This window comes from Hyperoodon ampullatus (assembly GCF_949752795.1).
Source record: "Hyperoodon ampullatus genome assembly, chromosome: 11".
Classification (NCBI taxonomy): domain Eukaryota; kingdom Metazoa; phylum Chordata; class Mammalia; order Artiodactyla; family Ziphiidae; genus Hyperoodon; species Hyperoodon ampullatus.
The window spans coordinates 30,342,348-30,369,527 of NC_136924.1; the positions used below are offsets into that span (position 1 = coordinate 30,342,348).

Sequence of the window (27,180 nt, forward strand, 5' to 3'; positions counted from 1 at the left end):
GTAGTCATGAGTGCCTACTAGGCTACAGGGGTGACAGGACCTTCTTTACCTTCTTTATGGAACTTACTGTGGCCAGGGGAGGGGCAGACACATAGTACGCAAGGAAATACATCAGCAAAAGAGAGTGAGAGCATGATAAATGCTATGAAAAAAAATGAACTTGGAAAACGATGTAGTCTCGGTGGGTGGAGCAAGGAAGGTCTAATTTAGAGAGGATGGTAAGAAACGTCTCCCAGAGGAGGTAGCATGTGAACAACCACCTAAGTGAGGAAAAGCTTCCAGCCACGCAGAGGTCTGGAGGGAAAGCATTCCAAGTGGGGGAACTGCAGGAGCTCAGGCTCCAGGTGGGAACGTGCTTGATGTGCTGGGGCAGCAGGAAGCAGTGGGACACAGGAGAAAGTGTAGGAGATGAAATCAAATGGCACGGAGCCTTTCTCCATGGTGGACATTTAAGGTTTCTCTCCATGTGAACTGAATAGAACACCACTGGAGGTGGTGTTCTGGAGGCTAAAGCCTCCAGTGGTGTTCTATTCAGTTCACATGGAGAGAAAAACAAAACAAAACACATAGCTCATGTCCAGGGTGAGACATGAGCTATGTGTTTTGGGTTTTTTTTCCTTGTGGTTTATACACGTTTTTAGGGGGTTTTCCCACTGTTTTAAAATTGAGTTTTGTAAATTAAACTTTTTATTTTGAGACAATTGTAGAGTCCCATGCAGTTGTAAGAAAACATACAGAGAGATACTTCCTTTCCCCCATTGGCAATATCTTGCAAAATGACAGTTAAATATCACAACCAAGATATTGACATGATACAGTAAACATGCAGAAAACTCCCATCACCATAAGGATCCCTCATGTTGCCCTTTTACAGCCACACCCATATCTCTTCTGCTCTTGCTCCCTCCTTATGCCACAGTAACCCCTAATCCGGTCTCCATTTCTCTAATTTTGTCATTTCAAGAATGTGATTTAAATGGAATCATACGGTATGTAACTTTTTAGGATTGGATTTTCTCACTCAGCATAATTCTCTGAAGATTCTTCCAGGTCGTTGCATGTGTTGATAGTTTGATTCTTTCTATTGCTGACTAGTACTCTGCGGTATGGACAGATCACAGTTTATTAACCACTCACCACTGAAGGACATCTGAGTTGTTTCCAGTTCTGAGCTATTACAGATAAAGCTGTTATAAACATTCCTGCACAGGTTTTTGATATGAATGTAAGTCTTCATTTCTCTGGGACAAATGCTCAGGAGTGCAATTGCTGGATTGTATGGAAGTTGCATGTTTAGTTTTTAAAGAAACTGCTAAACTGTTTTTGAGAGTGGCTGCACCATTTTATATTCCCACCAGCAAAATATGGGTAATGAAGTTTCTCCACATCCTCCCTGTTTGGTGCTATTGCTATTTTTTCTTTTAGCCATTCTGGTAGATGTATAAGTGGTATCTCATTGTGGTTTTAATTTGCATTTCCCTAAATGGCTAATGATGTTGAACATATTTTCATGTGTTTATTTGCCATCTGTATATCCTCTTCGGTGAAATGTCTCTTTGTGTCTTTTGCCCGTGTTCTAATTAAATTGTTTGGTTTTTCACTGTTGAATTTTGAGAGCTCTTTGTAAATTCTAGAAAATAGTCTTTTGTCAGATACATGGTTTGCAAATACTTTCTCCCACTCTGTAGCTTGTCTTCTTATCCTCTTAACAGGGTCTTTCACAGAGCTTCCATTTCGAGGAAGTCCAATTTAAGTTTTTCCTTTTATGGAGCTTATGCTTTTGATGACAAGTATTAGAATGCTTTGCCTAGCCCTAAATCATGAAGATTTCCTCCTGCACTTTTTCCCTAGACTTTTTATAGTTTTCTGTTTTATGCTGAAGTCTGTGATTCATTTTCATTTTGAGTTAATTTTTGTATGAAATGCGGGACTCAGAGCAAAGTTGTTTTGTTTTTGGTTTTGTTTTGCCAGTGGATGTTCAATTGCTCCAGCACCATTTGTTGAAAAGACTATCTCTCATCAAATTACTATTGCAACTTTGTCAAGTCAGTTGGGCATATTTGTGTAGGTCTGTTTCTGGGTTTTCCATTCTGTTCCATTGATCTATCTGTCTGTCCCTCCACCATTACCACACAGTCTTAATTACTATAGCTATAAAATAAATCTTGAAATTGGGTAGATTTGTTCCTTCCATTTTATTCTTCTTTCACAAAATGAATTTAGCTATGTTAGTTCTTTGCCTTTCCATATAAATTTTGGAACAACTGTACTATATGAACAACAACAGAAATCTTGCTGAGACTGATAGGAATTATGTTAAACCTCTATATCAGTTTAGGGAGAATTGACATCTTTTCTATGTTAAGTCTTTCAGTCCATGAACATGTTAGTCTCTTGGTGTCTTTAGATCTTCTTTGATTTCTTTCATCAGTATTGTGAGTTTTCAGGGTACAAGTCCTGGACATGTTTTATTAGATTTACACATAACTATTTCTCTTTTTTTTAACAATTGTAAATGATGTTATATTTTTAATTTTTTGTCCATGTGTTCATTGCTAGCATATGGAAATACAATTGATTTTTGTATGTTTATCTCGTATCCTGTGACCTTGCTGAACTCATTTATTAGTTCTAGGAGTTTTTTGCAGATTTATTGGGATTTTTCTACTTAGATAATCATGTAATCTGCAAGTAGAGACGGTTTCATTTCTTCCTTTTCAATCTGGTCTTAGAGATTTCTTTAAGGGAAGTTTTTTAAATTACAAATTCAATTTCTTTAATAGTTACAGAGCTATTCAAATTATCTACTTAATATTGAGTGAGGTGGGGTACTTTGTGTTTTTCAGGGAATTGGTCCATTTCATCTACGTTGTCAAATGTATGTGTGTAGAGTTGCTCATCATATTCCCTTATTACCCTTCTGATGTCTACAGAGTCTGTAGTGATAGCCCCTGTTTCATTCTTGATTTTGTTAATTTGTGTCTTCTCTCTCTACTACTCTTCTTTTTTAAGTTTCATTGATTGCTACTCTTATCTTTATTATTTGCTTGCTTTTGGCTTATTTTGTTTTTCTTTTTTTTCTTATTTTGTTTTTCTTTTTCCAGGTTCTTTAGGTAGAAGCTTAGAATATCAATTTGAGACTTTTCCTCTTTTCTTATATATGCATATCTTTCTCAGCACTACTCTGGCTGTGTACCACAAAATTTGATACCTTTTATTCTCATTTTCATTCAGTTCAGTGTGTTTTTTATTTCCCTTGGAACTTCCTTTTTGACTTATGAATTATTTAGAAATGTGTTATTTAGTTTCCAAGTATTTGGAGATTTTCCTGTTATCTTTCTGTTATTGATTTCTAGGTTGATTCCATTGTGGTCAGAGAACACAGTCTGTATTATTTCAATCCTTTTAAAATATTGAGGTTGGTTTTATGGCCCAGGATATGGTCTATCTTGGTTTCATGGGCACTTAAAAAGACTGTTTTCAGAAATTCCCTGGTGGTCCAGTGGTTAGGACTCAGTGCTTTCACTGCCGGGAACCTGGGTTCGATCCCTGGTCTGGGAACTAAAATCCCACAAGCCATGCAATGTGGCCAAAAAAAAGAAAAGACTGTTTTCTGCCATTGTTGAGTGGAGTGTTTCCATAACTGTTGATAAGACCCTGTTGGTTGATGGTATTGTTGAGTTCTTCCATAGCCTACAGATTTTCTGTCTAGTTATTCTATCAGTTGAGAAAGGGATATTAAAATCTCCAACTGTAATTGTGGGTTTGTCTATTTCTTCTTTTGGTTCTGTCAGTTTTTGATTCACATATTTTGCAGATCTGTTGTTTGGTGCATACACATTTAGGACTGCAATATCTTCTTGGTGAATTAACCCTTTTATCATTATATAATGCCCCTCTCTGCTTCTGCTAATTTTCTTTGCTCTGACGTCTACTTTATCTAATATTTATATAGCCACTCCTGCTTTCCTTTGATTAATGTTCATGTGATATATTTTTTCCATCCTTTACTCTCACCTTGCCTGTTTTATTAGATTTGAAGTGACTTTCTTATAAAAAGCATATAGTTGGGCTTTTCATCCACTCTGCCAATCTCTGTTTTTTAATTGGTATATTGAGACCATTTATATTTTGCTCAGTTATTGCTACTTTAGGGCTTAAGCCTGCCATCTTATTTTTGGTTTTCTGTTTGGTCTTTTTTCTCTTTTCTTTTTCTGCCTTCTTGTGGACTACTTGAACACTTTTTACATTCCATTTTTATATGTCTGTAGTGTTTTTGAGTGTATCCCTTTGTATAGTTTTTCTAGTGGTTGCTTGCAGTATTATAGTGTATGTGTGTGTGTGTGTGTGTGTGTGTATAACATCATAGACTACTGGTGTCTTCATTTTACCAGTTCAAGTAAAGTACAGAAACATTACTTCCCTTTATGTCCCTTTACCCTCCCCCATTTATGACATAATTGCCTTTAAATATTTCATCTACATACATTTAGAACCACATCAGACACTTATAATTTTTGCATTCAACCATCAAACATAATTAGGAAACTCAAGAGAAGAAAGAAAAACCTATTATGTTTATCCATATTTTTGTTTACCATGTTCTTTCTTCCTGATGTTCCAAGATTCCTTCCTCTATCATTTCTGTTTAGAGAACTTTCTTCAGCTCTTCTTTTAGGGTAGGTCTCCTGGTGACAAATTCTTTTAGTTTTCCTTCATCTGATAATGTCTGATTTCCGTTTCATTCCTCAAGGCTATTTCCACTGATATTTTTCTTTAAATCAATTTGCTTTCCATTAAGTATATTTAGAAAGGAAACACTGTATTACTACCATAAATTGAAAACCTTCATCACTTGACGTGAATAAAAGGTACATATCAAAACACATGGATGACTATTTAAAAGCACTTGAGTTCATTGTGTGTTCAATTTCATCTTGTGCACAACTCCAGTGGGGCTACATGCTGCCCTCGCAGAATCCTCTGGAGGTGGGGACCCTTCCCACTTCCACCTTTCCCAGGGGTGTGGCAGCGCAGAGCAGCTCACTGCTCACAGGTCAGCCCAGTGCATCCCGCAAGGGAGGGGCCTCCGTAGGGAAGAGTCAGTCGCTGTTGACAGTGGATTGAGGCAGAGAACTCACTGCCAGTGTCCCCAGATACTAAGAGTAATTCCACATTCTCTTGATTCTGAGACACAGCTTTTTCCACCTTCCTTCCAGCATTTCTCAAGTTAAATGGATCTTAAAAATGAGTGTGTGGGCCTCCCTGGTGGCGCAGTGGTTGGGAGTCCGCCTGCCGATGCAGGGGATACGGGTTCGTGCCCCGGTCTGGGAGGATCCCATATGCCGCGGAGCGGCTGGGCCCGTGAGCCATGGCTGCTGAGCCTGTGCATCCGGAGCCTGTGCTCCGCAACGGGAGAGGCCACAACAGTGAGAGGCCCGCGTACCACAAAAAAAAAAAAAAAAAAAAAAATGAGTGTGTGTGTTTAATGTGGTGAGTTTCTTTTTCCTCTTCCTAAAAGCTGCCATTAATTTTATGACATTTTAGGATCTAGAAAAATAGGCATTCATCTGAATTATGGGAAATTGCTGTTTTGGGGGTTAAAAATGGTCAAATTTCAGCACTTTCCTTTGGTTCAGCAGTATATTGGGGTGTGTTATCCTTTTTAGCTCTTATAGCAACCTCACCAAGCAGCTAGTTTTAATCCACTTTGGAAGAGAATAGCAAAACCCAGAGAGGCCAAGTCACTTTCCTAAGGTCACAGAGCTAGTGGGTGAGGAACCAGGACTGGGACCCAGTCCCATCTGGCCCCCTTGTCAAGGTTTTTACCACCTTGTAGAACCTCTGCCTAAGCCACCTGAAAAGGACCTTTGAGATCAATCCTAGCACTCCTTTGTGAAGAAGAGAAAGTGTTTCAGTATCTTTTTAGGAAAGGAGTGAGGGGTTAGAGGAGGAGAGGAAGGATGTCAGTCCCAAAATCCACAGGAATCCATCTCAGGGGAGTCTCCTGGTAACCGTGGTGTTAGGAACTTGGCTTCATTCCTGTCTAGTTCTATGTAGCCGCACAGTTCCGAGTCCCGAGGACCCAAGTTCACCCCACAAGCACACATACCTAGCATTTTCTGTGAGAAACCTGAATTCCAGGTCCCCAGCGGCACGCCAGTAACAACCGCTAACCGGCTGCCATGTACCTGAGCCTGGCCAGACCTACCTCTCCCAGCCCAGGCCTTCCAGGTCAGAGCCTGCATGCTGAGGCTGGCCTGCTGCCCCTAGGGCTTGAGCCCTGTGGCCCTTTGAGCTAAAAGCACCATGATTAAATGTGTCGCTCAGAGGAGAGTGTCAGCATCTGTCCCAGCACAGCCACCCAACCCACACCCACCCCCAGAATAGAGTGAGCCTCAGCTTGGCTAATTCCAACCACTGTCTTCAGGTTTGGGTCCAGAGCTAACCAAATCTGTAGGGTAGACCAACCCCACAAGAGTTGTTAACTTATACGAATTACAGCATGCCAGGGAAGCAGAGTGAATTATCCCAACAATCCCACAGTCTGGAGGAAGTGCACAGAAAAGGGCACAGAGCAGACACCTCGACAAACACAGATGGGTTCAAGGACACAGTGGGGAGTCTTCTCTTAGGGTTCTCATCTCTGAAAGAGAAGCGGCCAGAAAGCCTCGGAAATGGCAGCATCTTTGGTGCTGGCATCGGGCTCATCAACCTGATCCTTCACACAGTGTCCAGCCCTCCAGGTCTAGCCAGTGCCTGGCACTTAGCAGATGCTCAATAAATATTTGAAGAAAGAATTCATGAATGGATGAAAGCATAGCTTAATGCATGAGGGAAAGTTTACATTCACGAAGGCTTTGGGGGATGAATGAGTCAAGCCTAGGGAACTGTTGATGACCCGCCTTCTTTCCCTTTCTCTCCTGAACTTCTAGTGCTTTCATCATAATTTTCCTATTTCCTCATTGGGCAGCTTTTCTTTTAATAATAGACTTCATTTTTTGGAATGACTTTAGATTTACAGAAAAATGGAGAAGATAGCACAGAGAGTTCCCATACAACCCCTCACCTGCTTCCCCCATTATTAACATCCTGCATTAGTGTGGTACATTTGTTATAATCAGTGAACCAACATGGATACGTTATTGTTAGCTAAATACTTTATACCTGTTTCCTAGGTTTTTATCTAGTGTCTTTTTCTGCTCCAGGACACCAGGTTACCTTTAGTTGTCATGCCTCCTTAAGCTCCTCTTGGCTGAGACAGTTTCTCAGATTTGCCTTGTTTTTGATGACCATGACAGTTTTTGAGGAGTACTGGTCACATTTTTATAGGCTGCCCCTCTAGTGGAGTATGCAGTATTTGTCTCAGGATTTAGACCGAGATTGTGGGTTTGGGAAGGATGACCACCGAGGTAAAGTGCCTCTCTCATCACATCAGGTGTACATGCTGTCAATATGACTCATCACCGGGGATGATGACCTTGACCACCTGGCTGAGATGGTGTTTGTCAAGTTTCTCCACAGCAAAGTTACTGTTGCCTCCCCCTCACTTTCCAGACTGTGCTCTTTGGAATCAAGTCACTATATGCAGCCCTCACTTAGGAGTGGGGAGTTACGTGCCTCCCAGATAATTTTTAAGTGCTGGAGGATTGTCCCTTTGGAACAGACAGCCCTTGTCTTTACTTTCTCAGGTGATACAACACATAGTAAAGTTAGGAACTGAGGCCAAGCTGTGAGTTCCTGGAGAGACGGGATCTTGATCTGCTGCCTCTGTTGCCCCCAGTATGGCTCCTTTCACAGTGCCGGTCACCTCTTAGATGCTGAATAAGTACCTACTGAATTGAATTAAACAACTACCACCACCACCACCAAAAAAAAAAAAAAAGCCCCACGAAGAGTCCACTGGTTGCTCAGGCTTCTCTTACGGGTCACGAAATCCAGGAAATGGATCTTCATTCCTTCCCCCAAGTTGATGAGATGGGCTGACTCACCAGCAAGCCTCCCAAGACAACCCCAGGTGCAGGTAGTGAGACCACCATTCATCACATAGTCTACACAGAGCATCTTGCAGGTCACAGGTCTCATCTTTCTTATGATCTGCAAGTATTCACTGTGCATCCACAGTGTGTCGGGCATGCTGGGGTCAGAAGGATGACGAAATAGGCAAACTCTAGATGAGCTGTATTAGTTTCTATTGCTGCAGTAACAAATGACCACAATTTAGAGGCTGAAGACAACAGCCATTTACTATCTCATGGTTTCCATTGGTCAGAAGTCCAGGCACAAGGTCTCGGCTGGGCTCTCTACTTAGGGTCTCACAGGACCAAAATCAGGGTATCAGCAAGGCTGAGTTCCTTTCTAGAGACCTGGGAAGAATCCACTTGCAAGCTCATTCAGGTTTGGGTAGAATTCAGTTCTTTGTGGTTGTAGGACTGAGGTCCCATTTCCTTCCTGGGGGTCAGCTGGGGGGTCACATTTTGTTCCTAGTGTTGGGGCCTGCATTCCTTCTCAAGCTCACCATGTGGCCCCTGCCATCTTCAGGCAACAGTGCATCAAGTCCTTCTCAGGCTTCCAGTCCCTCTGACTTCCACTTCTCCCCCATCCCTTCTGAATTCCTCTTCTGCCTCTAATTTTAAAGGCTCATGTGATTACAGTGGGCCCACCCAGATAATCCAAAGTAATCGCCCCCTTTTAAGGTCAACTAGTTAGTGACCTTAATTACTCCTGCCAAGTCCCTTTTGCTCTGAAAGAGAACATATTCACAGGCGTGTTATCTCATGATATCACAGTCCCAGGGATTAGGGCACGCAGTCCTCTAGGGGCCACAGTACTGCCAACCACCCGGTGCTTCTCCAACATTTGTATGCATGGGAATCACCTGCAGAGCATGTTAATGCGGATTCTGATTCAGTGGGCCTAGGGCGAGAGTCTGCATTTCTCGCAAGTTCCCAGGCAATACTACTGCTGCTGGTTGATGGAGCACGTTTGCGTGGCAAGGCTTTAGGCCAAAGGAGACAAATTTACAGTCCCCAGCCCAGGTCAAACCCAAGACAGAATTTCAATATATGAAACTTGTGGTTCTCAAACCAAAGGGAGCATCAGAATCATCAGAAAACTTGTTAAAATATTGACTGGTGGGCCCCACCCCAAGCCCACCTGAGGCTGAAGTCTGGGATGGGACCTGTGGATCTGCAGTTCTAACAAGCTCCCAGGTGATGCTGATGCTGCTGGTCCAGGGACCACACTTTGAGAACCACTGCTGCAACCATGAGACAGTCTCTCTGTGAGTGTTAAATGAGAGGGGAAGGTAACACCTTTTGGTCATAAGGCATCATCTTTGAAAGCAGAATCCCTTTTTCTGTCCAATATGATTGCATCTCCTTAGGCACCTCTGTGGACCCCCTCTGAGGTAACATGGTGCCTTGCAGGATCAAAGGGTTGGGTTTTCTTTCCATATGTTGAGCTGTAATCCCTCTCTTTCAGGAACACAGTGAAGTAGATTCAAGAATAAGAACTGCTAACATCATTAGTAGTCCCAAACCTGTCTTTTAAAATTAAAAATTACATTTATTGTTTTTATGACCAAAGCAACACTTGTTTATTACAGAAAATATAGATAAAAAGAAAAGGGAAGACATCATCATCCCACCCAACGGTAGCTACTCTTTTTCCAGACCTTTCTTTATACATCCAAATATATATGTAGCATTTTACTTCCAAAAATACATGGTACAAATTGTGTTGTAACCTACTTTTCTTAATATACTGTAAATGTTTAGCTATCTACCTCTGTTTTTAGCCCCTAGTTTCAACCCCCTTCGCCCAGTAAAAAGCATCCCCAAAGATGCTCTGATTCCTGGGCTTCCTTCCTGCACACCTGCAGTTGGAGGGAGATTAATGAACAGCACGGGCCCCAGTGGGAAAGGAGGAAACAACGTGAAGGGCGAAGGGCGATCAGAAACAGGCTCCCTGAGCACCTGGGGCAGCTGTGGTTTTGCACCACAGAACTATTCCCCCCACACACACACACATACTTTTTTTTGGAGGAAGTAATTCAGTGAGCACTCCTGGATCTGGAAATGCCTCAGCACCAGAATCAAATTCAGAAGAAAGCCGAATCAGGAGCATTTGTATCTTGGTCATGGAGAGCACAAGCACAGGACCCAAAGGGCTTCCTGCTGTGATTTTCGGGATAATTACCTGCTGTCAGAATTTTGGAGTATTAATAAAGGTGTGTTTAGGGTGAAAAACTTATTTTCCATCCTGTGAGTTACAAAACTTGTTTTCTAATGGATAGTAAAGAAATGATTGGAGCAAGAAAGGATTTAATTACAAATTAAACTTCCACCAATGAACCTGCTAGAAATAGTGGACCAACAAAGCAAGCAAATCCAAGGCCTGAGGGGCAAAGTGAACGTGTGATGTTGGGGGAATTTCTCTGAGAATCTGCAGTAAGTCTGTGGGCTCCTCTCGCCTGGGGGGAGGAACCCATTGTTACAGCACAGCTTGGATGAGGGCACAGCCCCCAGCAGTGTGAGCTGTTCTTTCCTTTCCACAGAACGAAGTGATCAGCCAGCAGCTGTGTGTCATCTTCACTCACTGCTACGGACCCTACCCCATCCCCAAGCTCACAGAGATCAAACGGAAACAGACCTCGCGCCTGGGTGAGTAAGTGCTTCCCGGGGTCCTGCCCTGCGCTGTTGCTTTGTGATTTGAGGGCAGGGAGCAAGCAAACGCCATAAAAGAAGGTGGGAGTGTTGGAGGGCAAACGGGATGGACAAACGAGATGGAGTGAGGTAGGTGGAGATCGGGATATCACCTTTGTTATGCGATTAAACTGTTTGGAGAACATACCTTGGGGGTGTGGACAAGGGAACTCGCCAAAATCTCATCCCTCCATTCAGTGCCTTTCTACTGCAAGTCACCGACAGTGACGGGCTGCCCAAGACCTACTGAGCCCACGCACTTCCAGCAGCCAGGTAAAGTCCCAGAGAAGGCGGAGCTGTACATGGCTGCTCTCCCCCAGCCTCCCCTCTATGAAGTCCCTCCTCCCTGAGATGGAAAAAGCTGGGGACAGTGACAGTACTTTTCACCCTTCTTTGACCCTGGCACTGAGCTGGCCACAGCAAAGCCCCTGACCTACACTCTCTCAAGCAATCCCTGGGCCACCCCAGGAGGCACACAGTGTCATCTTGGTCAAAGCTGAACAAAGAGAGGCTCTGGGCTTCCCTGGTGGTGCAGTGATTGAGAGTCCACCTGCCGATGCAGGGGACATGGGTTCGTGCCCCGTTCCAGGAAGATCCCACATGCCGCGGAGCGGCTGGGCCCGTGAGCCATGGCCGCTGAGCCTGCGTGTCGGAGCCTGTGATCCGCAACGAGAGAGGCCACAACAGTGAGAGGTCCGCGTACCGCAAAAAAAAAAAAAAAAGAAAGAAAGGCTCTCAGAGGCTGCAGCATCAGTTCAGGTGGAACTGGATCTTGAACCCAGGTCCCCCCAAAGCCACAATTCCATCATTCTCCAGTCCGGCTTCTGGGGTTTTCCAGAAGAAACCTTTCCATCAGGCACTGATTTCATTCGGAAGATCCTGAGTCTGCTTGCAACCTGGTTGATCAGCCTGGCAAGAAGGCAAACACCCAGCTGCCTTGAATCCTAAAACATGAACCTTCTGTTGTGAGGGCCTGTCTCTCACTGCCTGGGGGGTTATAAAATATTAAAGATAAAGGACTCCCTTTGCCATGAAGGTTGAGGACTTTCCTACTTCCTGTTTCCTCTTCCTATAAAGACCAGGAAACTTTGGAGAAATGGAAGCATCTGAAAAATTCTACCCTTTAGCAAAACCCCTACTTTTGAAACAGGTGAGCTAGTTTAAATTAGTGAAAAGGCTAAATTCATGAAACTGTTTTAAAATATTTTTGTTCCTGTCCTGAATAACCTGTTAATTTAAATGATACAACTTTTATGCTAAAATGAAAAACTTAGTTGAATCAAAATTGTCTGGTTTTCTTTATGCCCATTCATGTAGGCAAACCGGAATGTACTAAAACTGCTAGTAGTTCTTACCTTGTAGAAAACAGGTGTTAATTAAAATATTATCAGGGCAACAAATTATAAAGATCAATCAAATTAACAGATTTTAGAGATTGAAGGTTACATTGCCAGGACATAGCAATAATCTCTGACAGCTGGTGCCTTACAAGACACCCTTGTTAGAGCAAACATTTGCAAGGGCTGTTTCACTGATGCAGCATAAAATCTGCTTTCCTGGAGCTATAGGAGAGGAGGGAACATTTTTTTTCCTCCTGAACTTGCTGAGATTTCTTTCACCAGCAATTAAAAGGGCCTGGTTTTCAGCCCAAGCATTGGAATCCCAAGGGTTATTAGCACCAAGAGAATAAAGGCAGGCCTGAGAGGCTCAAAGCTCACAAGATGAAAGAAAAAGGACATAATTACTAATAAGTGGAATATGGAACATGTAGTGTTTTGCATCTTCAATACAGCATTTCAAGCTCAGATAACTAAAGGTGGCTAAATAATAGTTTCTTAGGAATCTACTTGAAAGGAAAGATAAGAGTAGTGACAAAGGTTCCAAACTGGCATCTCTGTAGGGCCAGGCAGGTCATAAAAATGATTGAAATGAGTTTGGTATAAGACAATAGGGAGTGGTGGGGACTATGGCAAACTGGAGAGCACATGCCTTATTTTTTTATAGTACGTTGTCCTCTTGCCCTCCCAGTGAATTCTGGGAGAGAATGGTAAAAAGAGCTAAAGGTAGGCGATATTAGCAATTTGGGAAGCAGGAGTGGGGGCTAGTTGGAAGTGGACAGTGGGAGTGAGAGAGACCCAGCAGAGGGAGACAGGTGGCTGAGAAGAGGGAGAAAGTCACTCCAACCTGTTAACAGTCTTAAAAGCAAGTGGAGAAGTGTTAGTCAATGCTGGGGCCTTCCCCTGTAACCTCTCTTCCCTTTACCTGGATAGTTTTAGAAGTTTGGGTTTTGTTTTTTTTGTTTTTGTTTTTGTTTTTGTTTTTTTGCGGTACGCGGGTCTCTCACTGCTGTGGCCTCTCCCGTTGCAGAGCACAGGCTCCGGACGCGCAGGCTCAGCGGCCATGGCTCACGGGCCTAGCCGCTCCGCGGCATGTGGGATCTTCCCAGACCGGGGCACGAACCCATGTCCCCTGCATCGGCAGGTGGACTCTCAACCACTGCGCCACCAGGGAAGCCCTTGTTGTATTTTTTTTTAATAAAAAAAATTTTTTTAAGATAGTGGGATTACAGGTGATTTTGACTTTTTTATGCTTTGTTTGATATGTTTTAGATTAAAACTTTTTTATTGGGAAGAGGTGAGGTGGCTGTAGGTACGGACAGAGAAATATGAGAGGAGGACATCCAGGACCACCACCTGGGGCGAATCAGCCAGGAAGGCAAATTCTGGATCAAAGTTACAGCAGGGCCTGGGCAAAATGGGGCCAGGCCAGGGGTCTGACTTAGAAGCCAGGTGGGGTGGAGCCGTGTAGCAGTGCACGGGAGTGTTGGTGGATTTTCCCAGTGAGACAGAAGTGCTGAGCTGAGGACAGACTGGCACCTTCTGTAGCCCCAGGAAAAATGGCCAAAATGACAGGCAAATCGGAGGATCCCGGTGCTTAGCAATGCAGGCCGTGGAGTCAGAATGTCTAGGTTCACATCCTGGCCTCTCCACCTGCCATTTGCTTGACCAAGTGACTGTGACTCCTGGCCTCAGTGTCCCCAGCTGCACACCTGACAGCTGTCCCTTTCTCCCAGGACTGAATGAGTTTACACGTGTAAGTGCCAGCTCACACGGTGCCTGGCACATCGTGAGTGCTCAGTAAGTACTAGAGTATTCGTTGTACAACTAGTTATACAACTTCTTTATTCTTGGAGTTGAGGGCAGGGGCCTGGCTCCTTTGCCTCTGACCCTGAGAAAAGGGCTTGGATTTCAGAATGCCTGGAACGCAGCGGCAAGGGGACAGCTCTTCAGAAGCACTTCTCTCAGGCTGAGCTTTAGGAGGAGGAGCGAGGTGGGGGGGGGTGACTTCCTTAGAGGCCAGGGGGGTGGATGGTCACCTTCCACACCTGACAGTCATCTGAACTCGGGCTGGGGGCGAGTCTTCTAAGAGGAAATGCTACTTTTAGTCGCGAGTAAGCTATGAAGGTTTCCTACGAGAAACTGAATTTCAGTGATTTGAGTGCTCCTTTAACTGATTCTGTCTCCTGTTTGGTCACTTTCTCTCCAATGAGTATTTTATCGCCATGGCCTCCCTGTCAGCTCTTTTGGGCACTTTTCCAAAAGAGGAATCCAAACCTCACCCTTCTCTCCTCTAAAGCTACCCTCTCTCCCTTTCCTGTTCCAGATCCTCATTTCCTTAACAATAAAGAAATGTCAGATGTTACCTTTCTGGTAGAAGGAAGACCATTTTATGCTCACAAAGTGCTGTTATTTACAGCCTCTCCAAGGTATGTGTCATCAATTTTGAAAGCACTGAATTACGAGGGTGGCTATTACTATTCTCTGAAATTCAATTTGGGTGGTATCGTCACTGAACTGGCAGATTTTCTTCTCAAAATCAAGGATCCAAGAGTACAGGGCATTTGTACACCATGTTCAGGCAGCATGATTCACAAAGACAAAAGGGCAAAGCCACCCAGGAGTCCATCAGTGGAGGAATGAATAAAAAAATACGTAGTGTATACATACGTTATTCAGCCTGAAAAAGGAAGGCAGTTTTGACACATGCTACAATATGAATGAACTTGGGAACATTATATGAAGTGAAATACGCTTGTCACAAAAAGACAAATACTGTATGATTCCATTTATATGAACCTAGAGTAATCAACTTCATAGAGACAGCAAGTAGAATGGTGGGGATGGTGGGGCTGGAGAGGGGAATGGGGAGTTGTTTAATGGAGACAAGGTAAGTCCTGGAGACTGATTGCACAGCGATGTGAGCACACTTCACGTGAACATTACACTTAAGAATGGTTAAGACAGTAAATTTTATGTTACATGTTTTTTAACCACAATTTGGAAAAAGAGTACGGGGCCAACACAAGCATAATCAGCAGCCTGATTATGTGGCTTAGACAGGGCACCATTCCTCTAGGCAGACGGGGCACATGTCGGGCACAGAGCTTCGTGAGCAGAGCATGGATTGGATTGTAGCTCCCTCAGCCAGGTGTCCTTGTGCAGCCTGAAAGCTCCTACACGGCAGCGTTGAAAGGCCTGCTCTCCAAATATCAGGGAACTTTGACATAAGCCACCCAAAACACAGAGATCCTGAACCTTACTTTTCCCTGACTCTGGAGTGACAGTAGTATAACACCGTCCCTGCTAGCTCTGCTACAGCCCTTGCTTCTCCTTTTGATTTGAGTAGAGGTGGATGGAATTGACCCTTTAGAACTGCATTATCCCGGGACCTGAACAGGGATCGGTGAAGGTGGGCAGAGAAGAAAGTGATGCTGAATGAGGAGAAGGCAGGCTGCCAGGGGGTGAGCAGAGGGTAAGGACACTGGGATTCAGAAACGGAACCCACTTCCAGGTCACTGATGAAGCTGTGTGGCCAACACTCCCTGGGTTCCTAAAAGCCTCCTGGCATCTCCAGTGTCCCTCCCAAAACCTAATACCCCAAATGTCTGCTTTGCCACTGCAAGAAAAATACACTGTCCCTTGCAAGGTTCTCGGTTGTGACACCATAGAAGAACTAGATCAGTATTGTACCAATGTTAATTTCTTAGTTTCAACAAAGGTACCATGGCTGTGTAGGATGTAACATCGGGGGAAGCTGGGTGAAGGGCATCCTGGAACTCTCTGTATGATGTTTGCAACTCTTCTGTGAATCTAAAATTATTTCAAATTTAAAGCTTAATCTATAAAAGGAGACACAGCTTAGCTGATTTCTAAATGTATTGAGTATCCATGTATTCCACTGACTGAGTCTCCACCCACAAGGAGCTTAGTTTAGTCAGTGGCAGGAAAATGCACCTAAAACCCCAGACAGAAGATCACCCACATAGGGAGATGGTTAGGTAATCCACAGATGTTGATTAAATACCTACAGTGCATCAGGTCCAGCCTGGCATAGGCTCTGAGGAGGCAGCAGAGGCAGAAATGGCAGAAGTCCCTGCCCTCTTGGAGCAAAGGTTGTGTGTGGTGGGGGGGGAAGAGGGAGGTGGAGAGCTCCGTGGGCGCCTGAGGAGCTTGAGGCCTGAATCAGGAAGGATTCCAGGAAGAAGGCAGCCTTTGTGATGGGCCCTACAAGGTGGACGGGGTTTTAAAAGGCATTTGTTCTTTTCCAATCACCTGTTTGAGAAATAATTTAACAGTTCCAAACACTGTTTTTAACTTTAGAGTTTTAGTTTTAACCTCAGATTGAATTATGGTATCATATCAGAAGGGGGAGCATTATGTTAAACAATCTATGGATATGTCATTGTATTTCAGAGTGGGAGGGGATACAAGACATTACATGTTTCTATCGCCAGAGAGCTGAGTCTCTTGCAAGCTGTTGATGTCTTTTTGAGTCTTCTTATCTCCCTTTTTATGTTCCTCCTCAGGTTCAAAGCCCTCCTCTCTAGCAAACCAACAAATGACAACACCTGCATAGAGATCGGATACGTGAAGTACCCCATCTTTCAGGTAAGCCCCTTCTGTGGCCTGGAACCCTGCTGGTAGGTGCGGGGCACCGGTGGGTCCCTCCAACCCTCCACCTGTGGATCAGCCACTGTACTGAGTCATCAGCTCCTGCACTCTTGGCCCCCATCCGCACACTGCCCCTCCCACCTACCATCCATTCATGCCCACAGCATTAACTGAGCACCTACTATGTGCCCGACACTGTGTTGGGATCTGGAGACACAAGGATAAAGGACATTCTTCTCCTGGGGACTCACAGTCCAGAGGGGGTAACTCTGAGTTACAGTATAAAGTGGGGTGTGCATGAGAGAGGGGTGAACCAACAAGCTACGGCAACTCAGACCAAGGAGACTGGGGAAGGCCCCTGGATGAGGTGTCGCTGAAATATTGCAGGCTGAGGAGAAGCTGGCAAACTATGGGGAGGCTTAGGGCTTAAGAAAGGGAGTTGGAACATTCCAGGCAGAGAACAGCAGGTATGAAGTCCCCAAAGGCGGTTGAGCCCCGTGTGATCAGGAACCAGTGGACTTCAGGGAATCCAGTGTCACTTTAACATTGGTCTGAACCTAATGTAAATAGGAAAGGAAGGTTTGTCAGAGGCCAGATGATATTGCCACATCTCCCTCCATTTGAAATCAATACCGTTTGGTTTATGGGGCACCTCTAAGGGGGCACAGCAGCTTTCTTCCCTTTTCCTCCATTCTTCATGCCTGATTCATTTTTTTTTTCTTTTTTTTTGGTGGTGTCTTTGTCTGGTTTTGGTTATCAGGCTAATGGTGGCTTCATAGAATGTTTTGGGGAGTGTTCCTTCCTCTTCAATCTTTTGGAAGAGTTTGAGAAGGATCGGTATAAGTTCTTCTCTGTATGTTTGGTAGAATTTGCCTGTGAAGCCATCTGGCCCTGGATTTCATGCCTGATTCATAAATCCAGCCTTGCAATGACATTCTCGCCACTAGGAGAAATTCACACCCCCATCTGGCCTTGCAGCCCTATCTCTGAAGCTCCGAGTCTCATCTGGGGCATGGAGGCTGGTGGGCTGCTTATGTCCAGCAGGGGGCCTACAGGGGAGACTGTGGCCCCTCCGTGCTGTCTTCCCACAGCCAGGGTTAGTCGGCCAATGTGGGTGATCTGGGGATGGAGTTTATAGGATTCTGAACAGGACCTGTTTCCTCTGGTTCAGTTCTGGAAGGACAGCCCTGGGAAAATGTGGGTAAGACTCAGGCTGGCCCTCGGGAGGCTCACATTCCAAGAGGGTTGAGGAGACCACTCAGACATAAGCAGGAGGCAAGCATGGCCGTAACCAGGGTCATAGGGCGGGGGTCCTGATCTGGGCTTTGAAGGACAGAGCTGCTTCAGGATCTAAATGCTACCTTCCCCAGTTTAAACAGCTGCATTCCCGTTTAAAATCATTGTCCCTTGTGTGACCTTGAACAAATTACCCAGACTACCTGAGCCTCAGCTTCCTCATCTGGTGAATAGGAGAGAGAGGGTATTCCAGAGGGAGAAACAGCATAAACAAAGGCACAAAAGTGGGAAATTGCGATGTGTATTTGAGGGAAAGTGATAATAGTCCATTTGGCTGTGTCTTAAGGTATACTGGAGACTGAAAAGATGCATTGGAACCACATACTATAAGCCAAGTGTGGCTGGCCAGATGATGGTTCTTCCCTCCACTGGTGATTGACCCTGGTCCCCCAGATCCTGTGATTCAGAGGGCTGCCAGGAAGCCACCATGACCTCACACTAAAGCCCTAAAGCCCACTGAGGTGTCAGTATTTCCACCATTAGAGATGCATTCCTTTGGTTATGTTGAAACTTCAAAATAAAGAATCCTTATGGAATAACCATGCACAAGACACTCTCTTCTCTGAGCCTCATTTTCCCCATTTTTAACTCCAGCTATGAATGAGGCACTGACCTTTGTTTGCATGTGGTTATCTGGATTAATCTTGCCACTTTTAGAGGTGGGGAAACTGAGACCCAGAGAACTTAGCACTGGTCAGTGACAGAGCCATTATTTGAACCCAGACTGGTCCAAAGAGGAACAATAATAAGAGCAGCTCCCATTTCATGTGCTCCAGCTACATGCAGGGCTCGAAACCAGTGGTTCTCAACCTCAGCTGAGCAGTGGAATCGTTTGAGGAACTTTGATGATTCCCAGTGTCCAGGCTGTAAATCAGAATCTGGGCTGCGGCCCAGGCATCAGCATTTTGAAGTCTCCACCCTCTGCCATCATCCAGAGGCATGTGCAGCCAAGGCGGAGAACCAGTGCTCTAAGTTACAGTGGTTCTCGAAATTTAGGAGGCATCAGAAACTCAAGGGGAAGCGCTGGGGGGTGAAGGGAGTTGCTTGTTAACATGCAGAAAACTTGCTAAGATGCAGATTCCTGGGCCCTGCCCCCCAGAGTTCCTGATTCTGTAGGCCTGGGGTGGTGCCCGAGAATTCGTGTTTCTTACAAGAACCCAGGTAATGCTGATGCTGCTGGTCCAGGGAGCCACTCTGAGCACCACTGCCCCACGTCATCTCATTCAGTCCTCCCAGCTCCCCTTCCAGGTGGCTCTTCTCCCACCCAGCAGACAAGGTAGAGGAAGTGGCCCGAGCTCCCACAGCTCATCACAGCCAAGCTGAGCTTCAGACCCAGGCCTGGCTGACTCCCAGACCTGACCTCTTAACTGCCTCCCTGCTCTGGGGCCTTGGGTCCTCCCTAAAAATCACCCAGCCCAGAGGAAAGGCCCGTTAGCATTTGGAGCATGAGCCAGATGCTGGAAACCATGCACCCCCCAGCTCTCCCAGTGCTCATGGAGGGAGCACTTACGCCATCACGCCTGGGACTAATTGGGGAGGTTCTTGTCATCAGAACCCGGCTTGTAGTAGGCACTCAATAAATGTTTGCTGTGGGAGCTGGTTAAATGAGACACCTATGTGGAAAGGCACAGCCCCAGAGGAATCATAGATCTGTAATTGCTTTTGGCTGGATTAGGCTTCCTGGCCACATTAGCCTCCAGTTACTGTAATGGGCAGAGAAGACTGAGCAGAGGCCCTGGGGACTCTTCCATGTGCCTGCCCCTTCCCCATAAAAGAAGAAAAGCCTCATTTGTGGCTCAAAATAGGCCAAGTAGGGCTGAATCTGACCCAGAAGGAGGCTCCCAGGGGCCTGCTCACTTCACTTCCATGCTAAACAGAAGAATTTTAGTAAATGAGACAGCTTTGAGTTTCCTCCCTGCAAGAATGTTTAACATCATACACGGGCAAGAGCCCCATGCAGCTGAGGCTGCACCTGGGAGCAGCGCCTCCACGAGGCTGTGGACGCCGTTTACATCCTGCTTCATGCAGGCTGACAGCTGCCAAAAAAAACAACTCCATAAACAAGCCCTTTGGCCTAATAAGGGTCCATTTCGCCCCCTTGCAGAAAAGGCTTGTGCTGGCTGAGTCTGAAGGTGGCATGGCTCAGCCCAGTTTAAATTCCATTAGCCCCAGGTTCTCCATCCGTGCCCTTGAAAGCAGCATTTCAAGTCAACAACCCAACCATGAGGAAATGAGATAACATGCTTTGTAACTGGAGCGGCCCTGTGTTCAGGACAGTTATTATTATGGCTCTTACCATTATTGTTGTTGGTTTGGCCTTTATAAAAGAGAGGTGCTAGGGGAATAAATGGATTTTAATAAAGCAAATGTCCCAGCATTCGCCGATGTGGTGTTTTAGATGCTTATGACCCATCAGGTTTGGGGGGGTGGGGCGGGTAAACAGTGCTACGATATCATTTCACAAAGCCTCAGCCATCACCATTAAAGCACCGCCATCTCTGCAACAGGCAGGTGGCCAGAGCATGGGGGACTTAAATGCAAAAGAGGAAAGGCAGGCACTGGGGAGGCAGAGATGGACGAGACCCAGTCTGTGCCCTCAGACTCCAGCGGGAAGTAACACTGCAGTCATGCGTGGAGGGGTGCCCGGCACGGGGTGGGAGGCAGTTGAGAGATCTGAGCAGATCTGAGGAGGCTTCACAGAGGTGACCACTGAGCTAGATCCCGAAGGAGGGGCCAGAGATCAACAGGTGGAGAAGAAGGGAAGGGCATCCAAGCAGAGGGAACAGCGTGGGCAGAAGCAGAGGAGTGAAAGAGACGGTGGTAGGTTCTGATCCAGGCAAATGGTTGGGAGCGGTCAGAGTGAAAAAGGCAGACGTTATCAAGGTTAGGGGGCGAGGAGGGCGGAGTGGCAGGTGAGATCTGAAAAGGTAAATTGAGCCATAGTAGCCGTATTCATAACAGCAAAGAAGTGGAAACAACCCAGTGTCCATCGGCTGATGAATGGATACACAAAATGTGGTACATCCACACGACGGGATATTGTCCAGCAGTAGAAAAGAGGTGAAAGAGTGATACATGTGACAGCAGGGTGAACCTTGAAAACATCACACTAAGTGAAAGAAGCCAGACACAAAAGAGCACATGCTGTATGATTCCATCTGTATGAAACGTCCGGAACAGGCAAATCACAGTGGTTGTCAGCACAAGTAGGAAATGGGAGAGACTACTGATGGGCATGGGGTTTTTCCTGGGGGTGTTGAAAATATTCTAAAATTAGATTGTGGTGATGGTTGCACAACATTGTGAATATTCTAAAAACCATTGAACTGTATACTTTAAATCGAAGCATTTTGTGTCATATGAACTCTATTTCAATACAACTGTAAATAATATATACATATACACATTTTTTGACCAATTATTGTTTTACTGAAGTATAGTTGATTTACAGTGTTGTGTTTGTTTCTCGTGTACAACAAAGTGATTCAGTTATACGTATATATACATATTCTTTTTCATATTCTTTTCCATTACGGTTTATTACAGGATATTGAATATAGTCCCCTGTGCTCTACAGTAGGACCTTGTTGTTTATCTATTTTATATATAGTAGTGTGTATATGTTGATCCCAAGCTCCTAATTTATCCCTCCACCTCCCCCTTCCCCCTTTAGTAACCATAAGTTTGTTTTCTATGTCTGTGAGTCTGCTTCTGTTTCGTAAATAAGTTCATTTGTGTCATTTTAGATGCCACTTATAAGTGATATATGGTATTTGTCTTTCTCTGACTTAACGTCACTTAGTAAGATAATCTCTAGGCCCACCCATGTTGCTGCAAATGGCATTATTTCATTCTTTTTGTGGCTGAGTAATATACCACATCTTCTTTGTCTATTCATCTGTCAGTGGACATTTAGGTTGTTTCCATGTCTTGACTGTTGTAAATAGTGCTGCTGTGAGCATTGGGGTGCATGTATCTTTTTGAATTATGGTTTTCTCTATATATATGCCCAGGAGTGGGACTGCTGGATCATATGGCAACTCTATTTTTAGTTTTTTAAGGAACCTCCATACTGTTCTCCATAGTGCCTGCACCAATTTACATTCCCACCAACAGTGTAGGAGGGTTCCCTTTTCTCCACACCCTCTCCAGCATTTCTTATTTGTAGATTTTGTAATAATGGCCATTCTGACCTGTGTGAGGTGATACCTCCTTATAGTTTTGATTTGCATTTCTCTAATATTTAGCAGTATTGAGCATCTTTGCATGTGCCTCTTGGCCATCTGTATGTCTTCTTTGGAGAAATGTCTGTTTTAGTCTTCTGCCCAGTTTTTGGTTGGGTTGTTTTTTTTTGTTATTGAGTTGTATGAGCTGAAAAATGATTACTTTAAACACACATGCAAAAAGTAGATTGAGATCAGTCACGAAGGATGTTAACTGGCCTGAGTAAGAAAGTGGCAGCACGTGGCAGCACATGGCAGAAGCACTACTGGAAGAAGATTTTTCAACCTCGGAGAAGATTGAAGAGCTAACATTTATTGAGTTCTTGCCATGCACCTGCCAGGCCCCTGTTAGGCCTGTTACATATATTAACTCATTTAATCCTCACCACAACTCCATGAGGTAGGTCATATTATCCCCACTTTACAGATGATGAAACTGAGGCACAGAGAGCCTAACTTAATTCAGGTCACCCAGCTTTTAAGTGGCAGAGCCAGATCAGAAACTGAGGCAGCCCAGCTCCAGGTTCCTTGCTCCTAACCACTGTTCTGTAATAGTCACAGACTCTCAGAGCCTGAAGGGACCATAGAGGGCAGCCCAGTCCAAGCACCTCATGTTATAGGCGCCCCAAAATGGAATGTAACAGTCTACAGATTTTTCCAACACACCTTTATTAAGCCCAGGCAGGTAAAGTCAGTGTGTCATACAGGCAGGCAGAAAACATTAGAGAGTAGTGGAGACAGTAGCCAACTGGGAAGGATACACACCACCTAAAAAATTTATACTCAGCTCCATGGGAGGTGGTGACAGCCAATACTAACACATCCTTAGGCTTCATTCTACTTGAGGGACACCAGTTTGCAAAGCTCTGGGACTCTGCACACCATCCGGCATCCTGAGTCACATGTACAAAGCCTGGCTTGGACAGTTCACACCATCAATGAAACGTTGAAACCCTGGACCCCTGATGGCTTCATCTTTGATCTTGTCAAGTTATAATAAGCAGGTGGTTTCACCATGGCTCAGTCACCCTCTGGAACTTAACAAGAAGTTTCTAGTCAAACCGGGCCATGTTCCCAGGGGGACTGCCGCTGGTGTAGGGTCTTTAAGCCACACCACGTGTGCTGCAGTTCTGGGCAGCCCGGTGGGGTGGGAGGTAGGAGGACAACCCATGATTATCAGTCATAAATGGAGGAAAACCATCCTGGGAAGCAGAGCTTAGAATTGTTTAATTTGGCCCTGAGGATGATCCACAGGGAGACAGATTGCAGCACGGTGTAAGGAAAAATATCCAGCCTATAAAGCGTTTAAAGGGAACTTCTCCTGAAAGGCAGTGATCCGGTGGGAATGGCCACCCTTAAAAAGAGGTGTCATACAGTGACTCAGAACCAGCCTGAGGGTTTGAGTGGATGGCTTTAAGATGACTGTGTCTGTGTGCCATTGACACTTTGCTCACTGTGTTCTGTCTTCCAGCTGGTCATGCAGTACCTCTACTACGGTGGCCCAGAGTCGCTTCTCATTAAAAACAATGAGATCATGGAGGTAAGGAATCCGCTGTGTCATTGAGTGGGTGGCACGCACGGGCGGTGTCTGGGGGGAGGCTGTGTTGGGTCTTCATTTGGATGCAGGCTTTGGGGTCCTGCCTGCCTCCTTAGATCTCCCAAGGGCTTCTCATCAGAGCCCCTCCCCTGGAAGGCTGGGGTGCTGGGTGCGCTAGTCTGATCCCTTTCAATAGCAACTGAGTGAAGCCCAATTTTAACTGGCTTTGGCGGGTGGAGGAAAGGAAATTTACTGAAGAGTCTGAGGCTAGCGCTAGCTTCAGGCACAGCTGGGGCTCAAATAGCATCATCAGGAACTATCTTTGATGACTTCTCCCTTGTCATTTGTAAGAGAAATATATGGTCTGAAAGCATTCCTCAAATCTCAGCATGTCCACGGAGGCAGAAGCCAAGAACCAGTTACAAAGCTCTCCCGGCCTCACTCAGGCCCCTCATTCCTGCAGCCGCCTGGCTCTCCCTGTCTCCTGTCCACCTCTCGTAACCCTGCCTCTTCTCCCCTCCCTGCTCCTTCCTAGAAGTAGAACTCGTGTCAAAGCTGGTAGCTTTGAACCAGAAGCCAAAATCACTTTGCTATTCCTGAGCGAAAGAGCTAGGAGCCCATTCAGGTGCCTGAAGTCCAGGGTGGCTGATGAGACATGTCAGAACACTATGAGTTGTTCAAGAGGTGACACCACACGGTGGTTCAGACATGGGCTCTGGGCCAGACTGGGTTCACATCCAGGCTCTACCCCTTCTGAGCTGTGTGATCTTGGAGCAGTAATTTAACCTCTCTGATCCTCAGTTTCCCAACCTGTAGAATGGGGATAACAATATCTACCCCATTGGGTTTTGAAGATCTTAAGAGTTTCTATTTGCAAGGTGCTTACTACAGTGCCTGGCATGTGTCACAGGGGCTGTGTGTTCACTGGGGACCATTTATCCTTTTGTTCTTACTCTGTGAAACCTTCTGTGGTCACTCCCCCGCCCCCCAAAGTTACTCTCCTGTCTCTCTGGACGGCTTCCCTGACACGTCACAACCTCAGGACTAAACTACACTCTGAGGACTCAGACTCTTTTGTAAACCTTTTTTAAAATTATTTTCAAATTGAAATAATCAATCATGTAGATAATACAGAAGGGCTTTACAGTACATAAAAGCACCTCACCCAGCCACCCCCACCCCATCCTTCCAGTCCTTTCCCCAAAGGCAATCCCTTTGAACGCTTGCTTCAGCCCTTTCTTCCCCTCCCCAGAGCCTCTGTTCAGCATCTTCCACGGCCAGGTGCCGTGCTCAGGGCTGGAATACAGCAGCTATGCAAAGGGACAGAGATCCCTGCCCTCCTGGTCTCTGGAGAGGGCGACAGGCATGACATCATGTCTGGTGTGAGAAGGGCTGCGAGGAAAACTCAGACAGGGTAAGGGGGCCAGATCGTGACGGAGGGAGGAGTCCTGAGGTGACATCTGTGTGGAGACATGGATAAATGAGGGAGTGAGCCACATCGATACCCACCTTGCTGAATAAGAGCATCACCCTTATTTCTGGATGTAACAATTTCAGGCATTTTTGCTTGACCTCTTGCTGTCATAAATGTAAATTTGATTCACTTCGACCCCACCCCTCCCCCCTGCCATCTTCCCCTGCAGTTGAATTCTGTCACTGAGTCTTAGTCCTCTAATGCCAGCAACAGCTCTAGTGTAACCTTCCAGCTTTAGAGTGATGTCCGACACTTTATTCCCGGTGCCTTCACCTTGGGTACCGCTGTGGGAGGTGAAGAGTTTTCTCACCGTGGGTGTTGCTTTCCTTCTACCTCCCAACCTCTAACAGGCTCTTTTCATGGTTTTTAGCTTCTGTCTGCTGCTAAATTTTTCCAGCTGGAGGCTTTGCAGCGACACTGTGAGATTATCTGTGCAAAGAGCATCAATACCGACAACTGTGTGGATATTTACAACCACGCCAAGGTAATCGATCCCATTCTCGCTTCCCCAGCACCCCCCCGCCATGCCCTGACGTGGGAGAGGCTTTCTTTGCAGACACTCTGAGTCCGGGTAGAGCGCGGATGCTGGGCCTGTGCATTTAGGCCAAGCCGTCATCACTCCTCCCAAGGTCTGCTTCCTGCTTAGAAAGGATGTCTTTCCCTTCATCCGCCCCTCCAGAACACAATGAAAGCAAGCAAGCAGAAGTTTCAAAAGCAGTCATTCTCAAACTGTAGCATGTGTATGAGTCACATCACAGACTCTGATTCAGCAGGCTCTGGGGTAGGCGCTGGTCCTGCGTTTCTAACAGGCTCCCAGGTGAAGCCTCTGCAGCTGGTCTAGGCCACACCTTGAGCAGCAAGCTTCTCGAACAGTGGTTCTCCAAGTGTCGTCTCCAATCCAGCAGCATCAGTATCAACCAGAAACTTGTCAGGAATGTATATTGTAGGCCCCACCCAGACCTACTGAATCAGAAACTTTGTGAGTGAGGTCTGGCTGTCTATGGCTTCCCAGGCCCTCCAGGTGAGTCTGGGGGTGTTCACAGGTGAGAACCATTATGCTAGAACTGAGGTTCCCAATGCTGGCTGCACGGTAGAATCACCTGGGCACTCACTTAAAATCCCCATGCCTGGGGTTTCCCTGGTGGCGCAGTGGTTGAGAGTCCGCCTGCCGATGCAGGGGATGCGGGTTCGTGCCCCTGTCCGGGAAGATCCCACATGCCGTGGAGCGGCTTGGCCCGTGAGCCATGGCCGCTGGGCCTGCGCGTCCGGAGCCTGTGCTCCGCAATGGGAGAGGCCACAACAGTGAGAGGCCCACGTACCGCAAAAAAAAAAAAAAAAAAAAAAAAATCCCCATGCCTCGGACCTATCACAGACCAATTCATCAATCTCTGGGGGCGGAGCCTGGAAAAAAGGTATTTTTTTCATAGCTTCCTGGGTGATTCTCAGATGTGCCAAGGTTGAGAACAGGCTGTCAACACTAGAGAGGTCCAAGGAGTCCTCCTAGTCAGGTGGCCCCAACACCTGGGGAGACATTTGGAATCTCGGTGTGGCCCTTCACCCCAAAGATCTCTGCAGGGAAGCCCAGGAATCTGTATTTTTAACAGGCTCCCAGGGCAACCTTTGTGATTTCAGCCCTAAGGCCAGTCTTCACTCCAGTTTTTGGAGTAAAATCAGTGAACCACCGATTTCATCCAATTCATTTCACAAGTGGGGATACTGGGACCAAGAGAATTAAAATCATGTGTCCAGGTGCCACTTCATTTTGGTTCATGCTCTCAGGACAGGGGGATTAGCATCTTCTGGGAAGAAACAATGAAATAAATTAAGATCAGGAGTTAATTTAAAACAAAGCATTCTTCTTTGGTATAACTGGAGCTCAGCACACATGCCTCCCACATCCACAGTTGTAGAGTGACAACTGATGTGCATAATAGTTACTCTGCTCGTTGTGAAAACACAGGTTGCGTTTGAGATGTTATTTTCTGTTTTACAC

At 45.7% G+C, this 27,180-nt stretch overlaps 1 protein-coding gene across 2 annotated transcripts in view; it reads left to right on the forward strand.

The window, feature by feature from the left end:
• The window catches only part of ABTB3 (ankyrin repeat and BTB domain containing 3), a gene marked incomplete at both ends in the record, with an annotated part of 308,960 nt that overhangs the window by 276,061 nt on the left and 5,719 nt on the right, over positions 1-27,180 (forward strand). For both annotated transcript variants that reach the window (XM_079714086.1, XM_079714087.1), the window contains 5 exons: positions 10,559-10,664; positions 14,370-14,472; positions 16,573-16,654; positions 23,648-23,716; positions 25,558-25,671. In XM_079714086.1, coding sequence (XP_079570212.1) covers positions 10,559-10,664; positions 14,370-14,472; positions 16,573-16,654; positions 23,648-23,716; positions 25,558-25,671 — 474 coding nt within the window. The remainder of the gene's footprint in view (positions 1-10,558; positions 10,665-14,369; positions 14,473-16,572; positions 16,655-23,647; positions 23,717-25,557; positions 25,672-27,180) is intronic.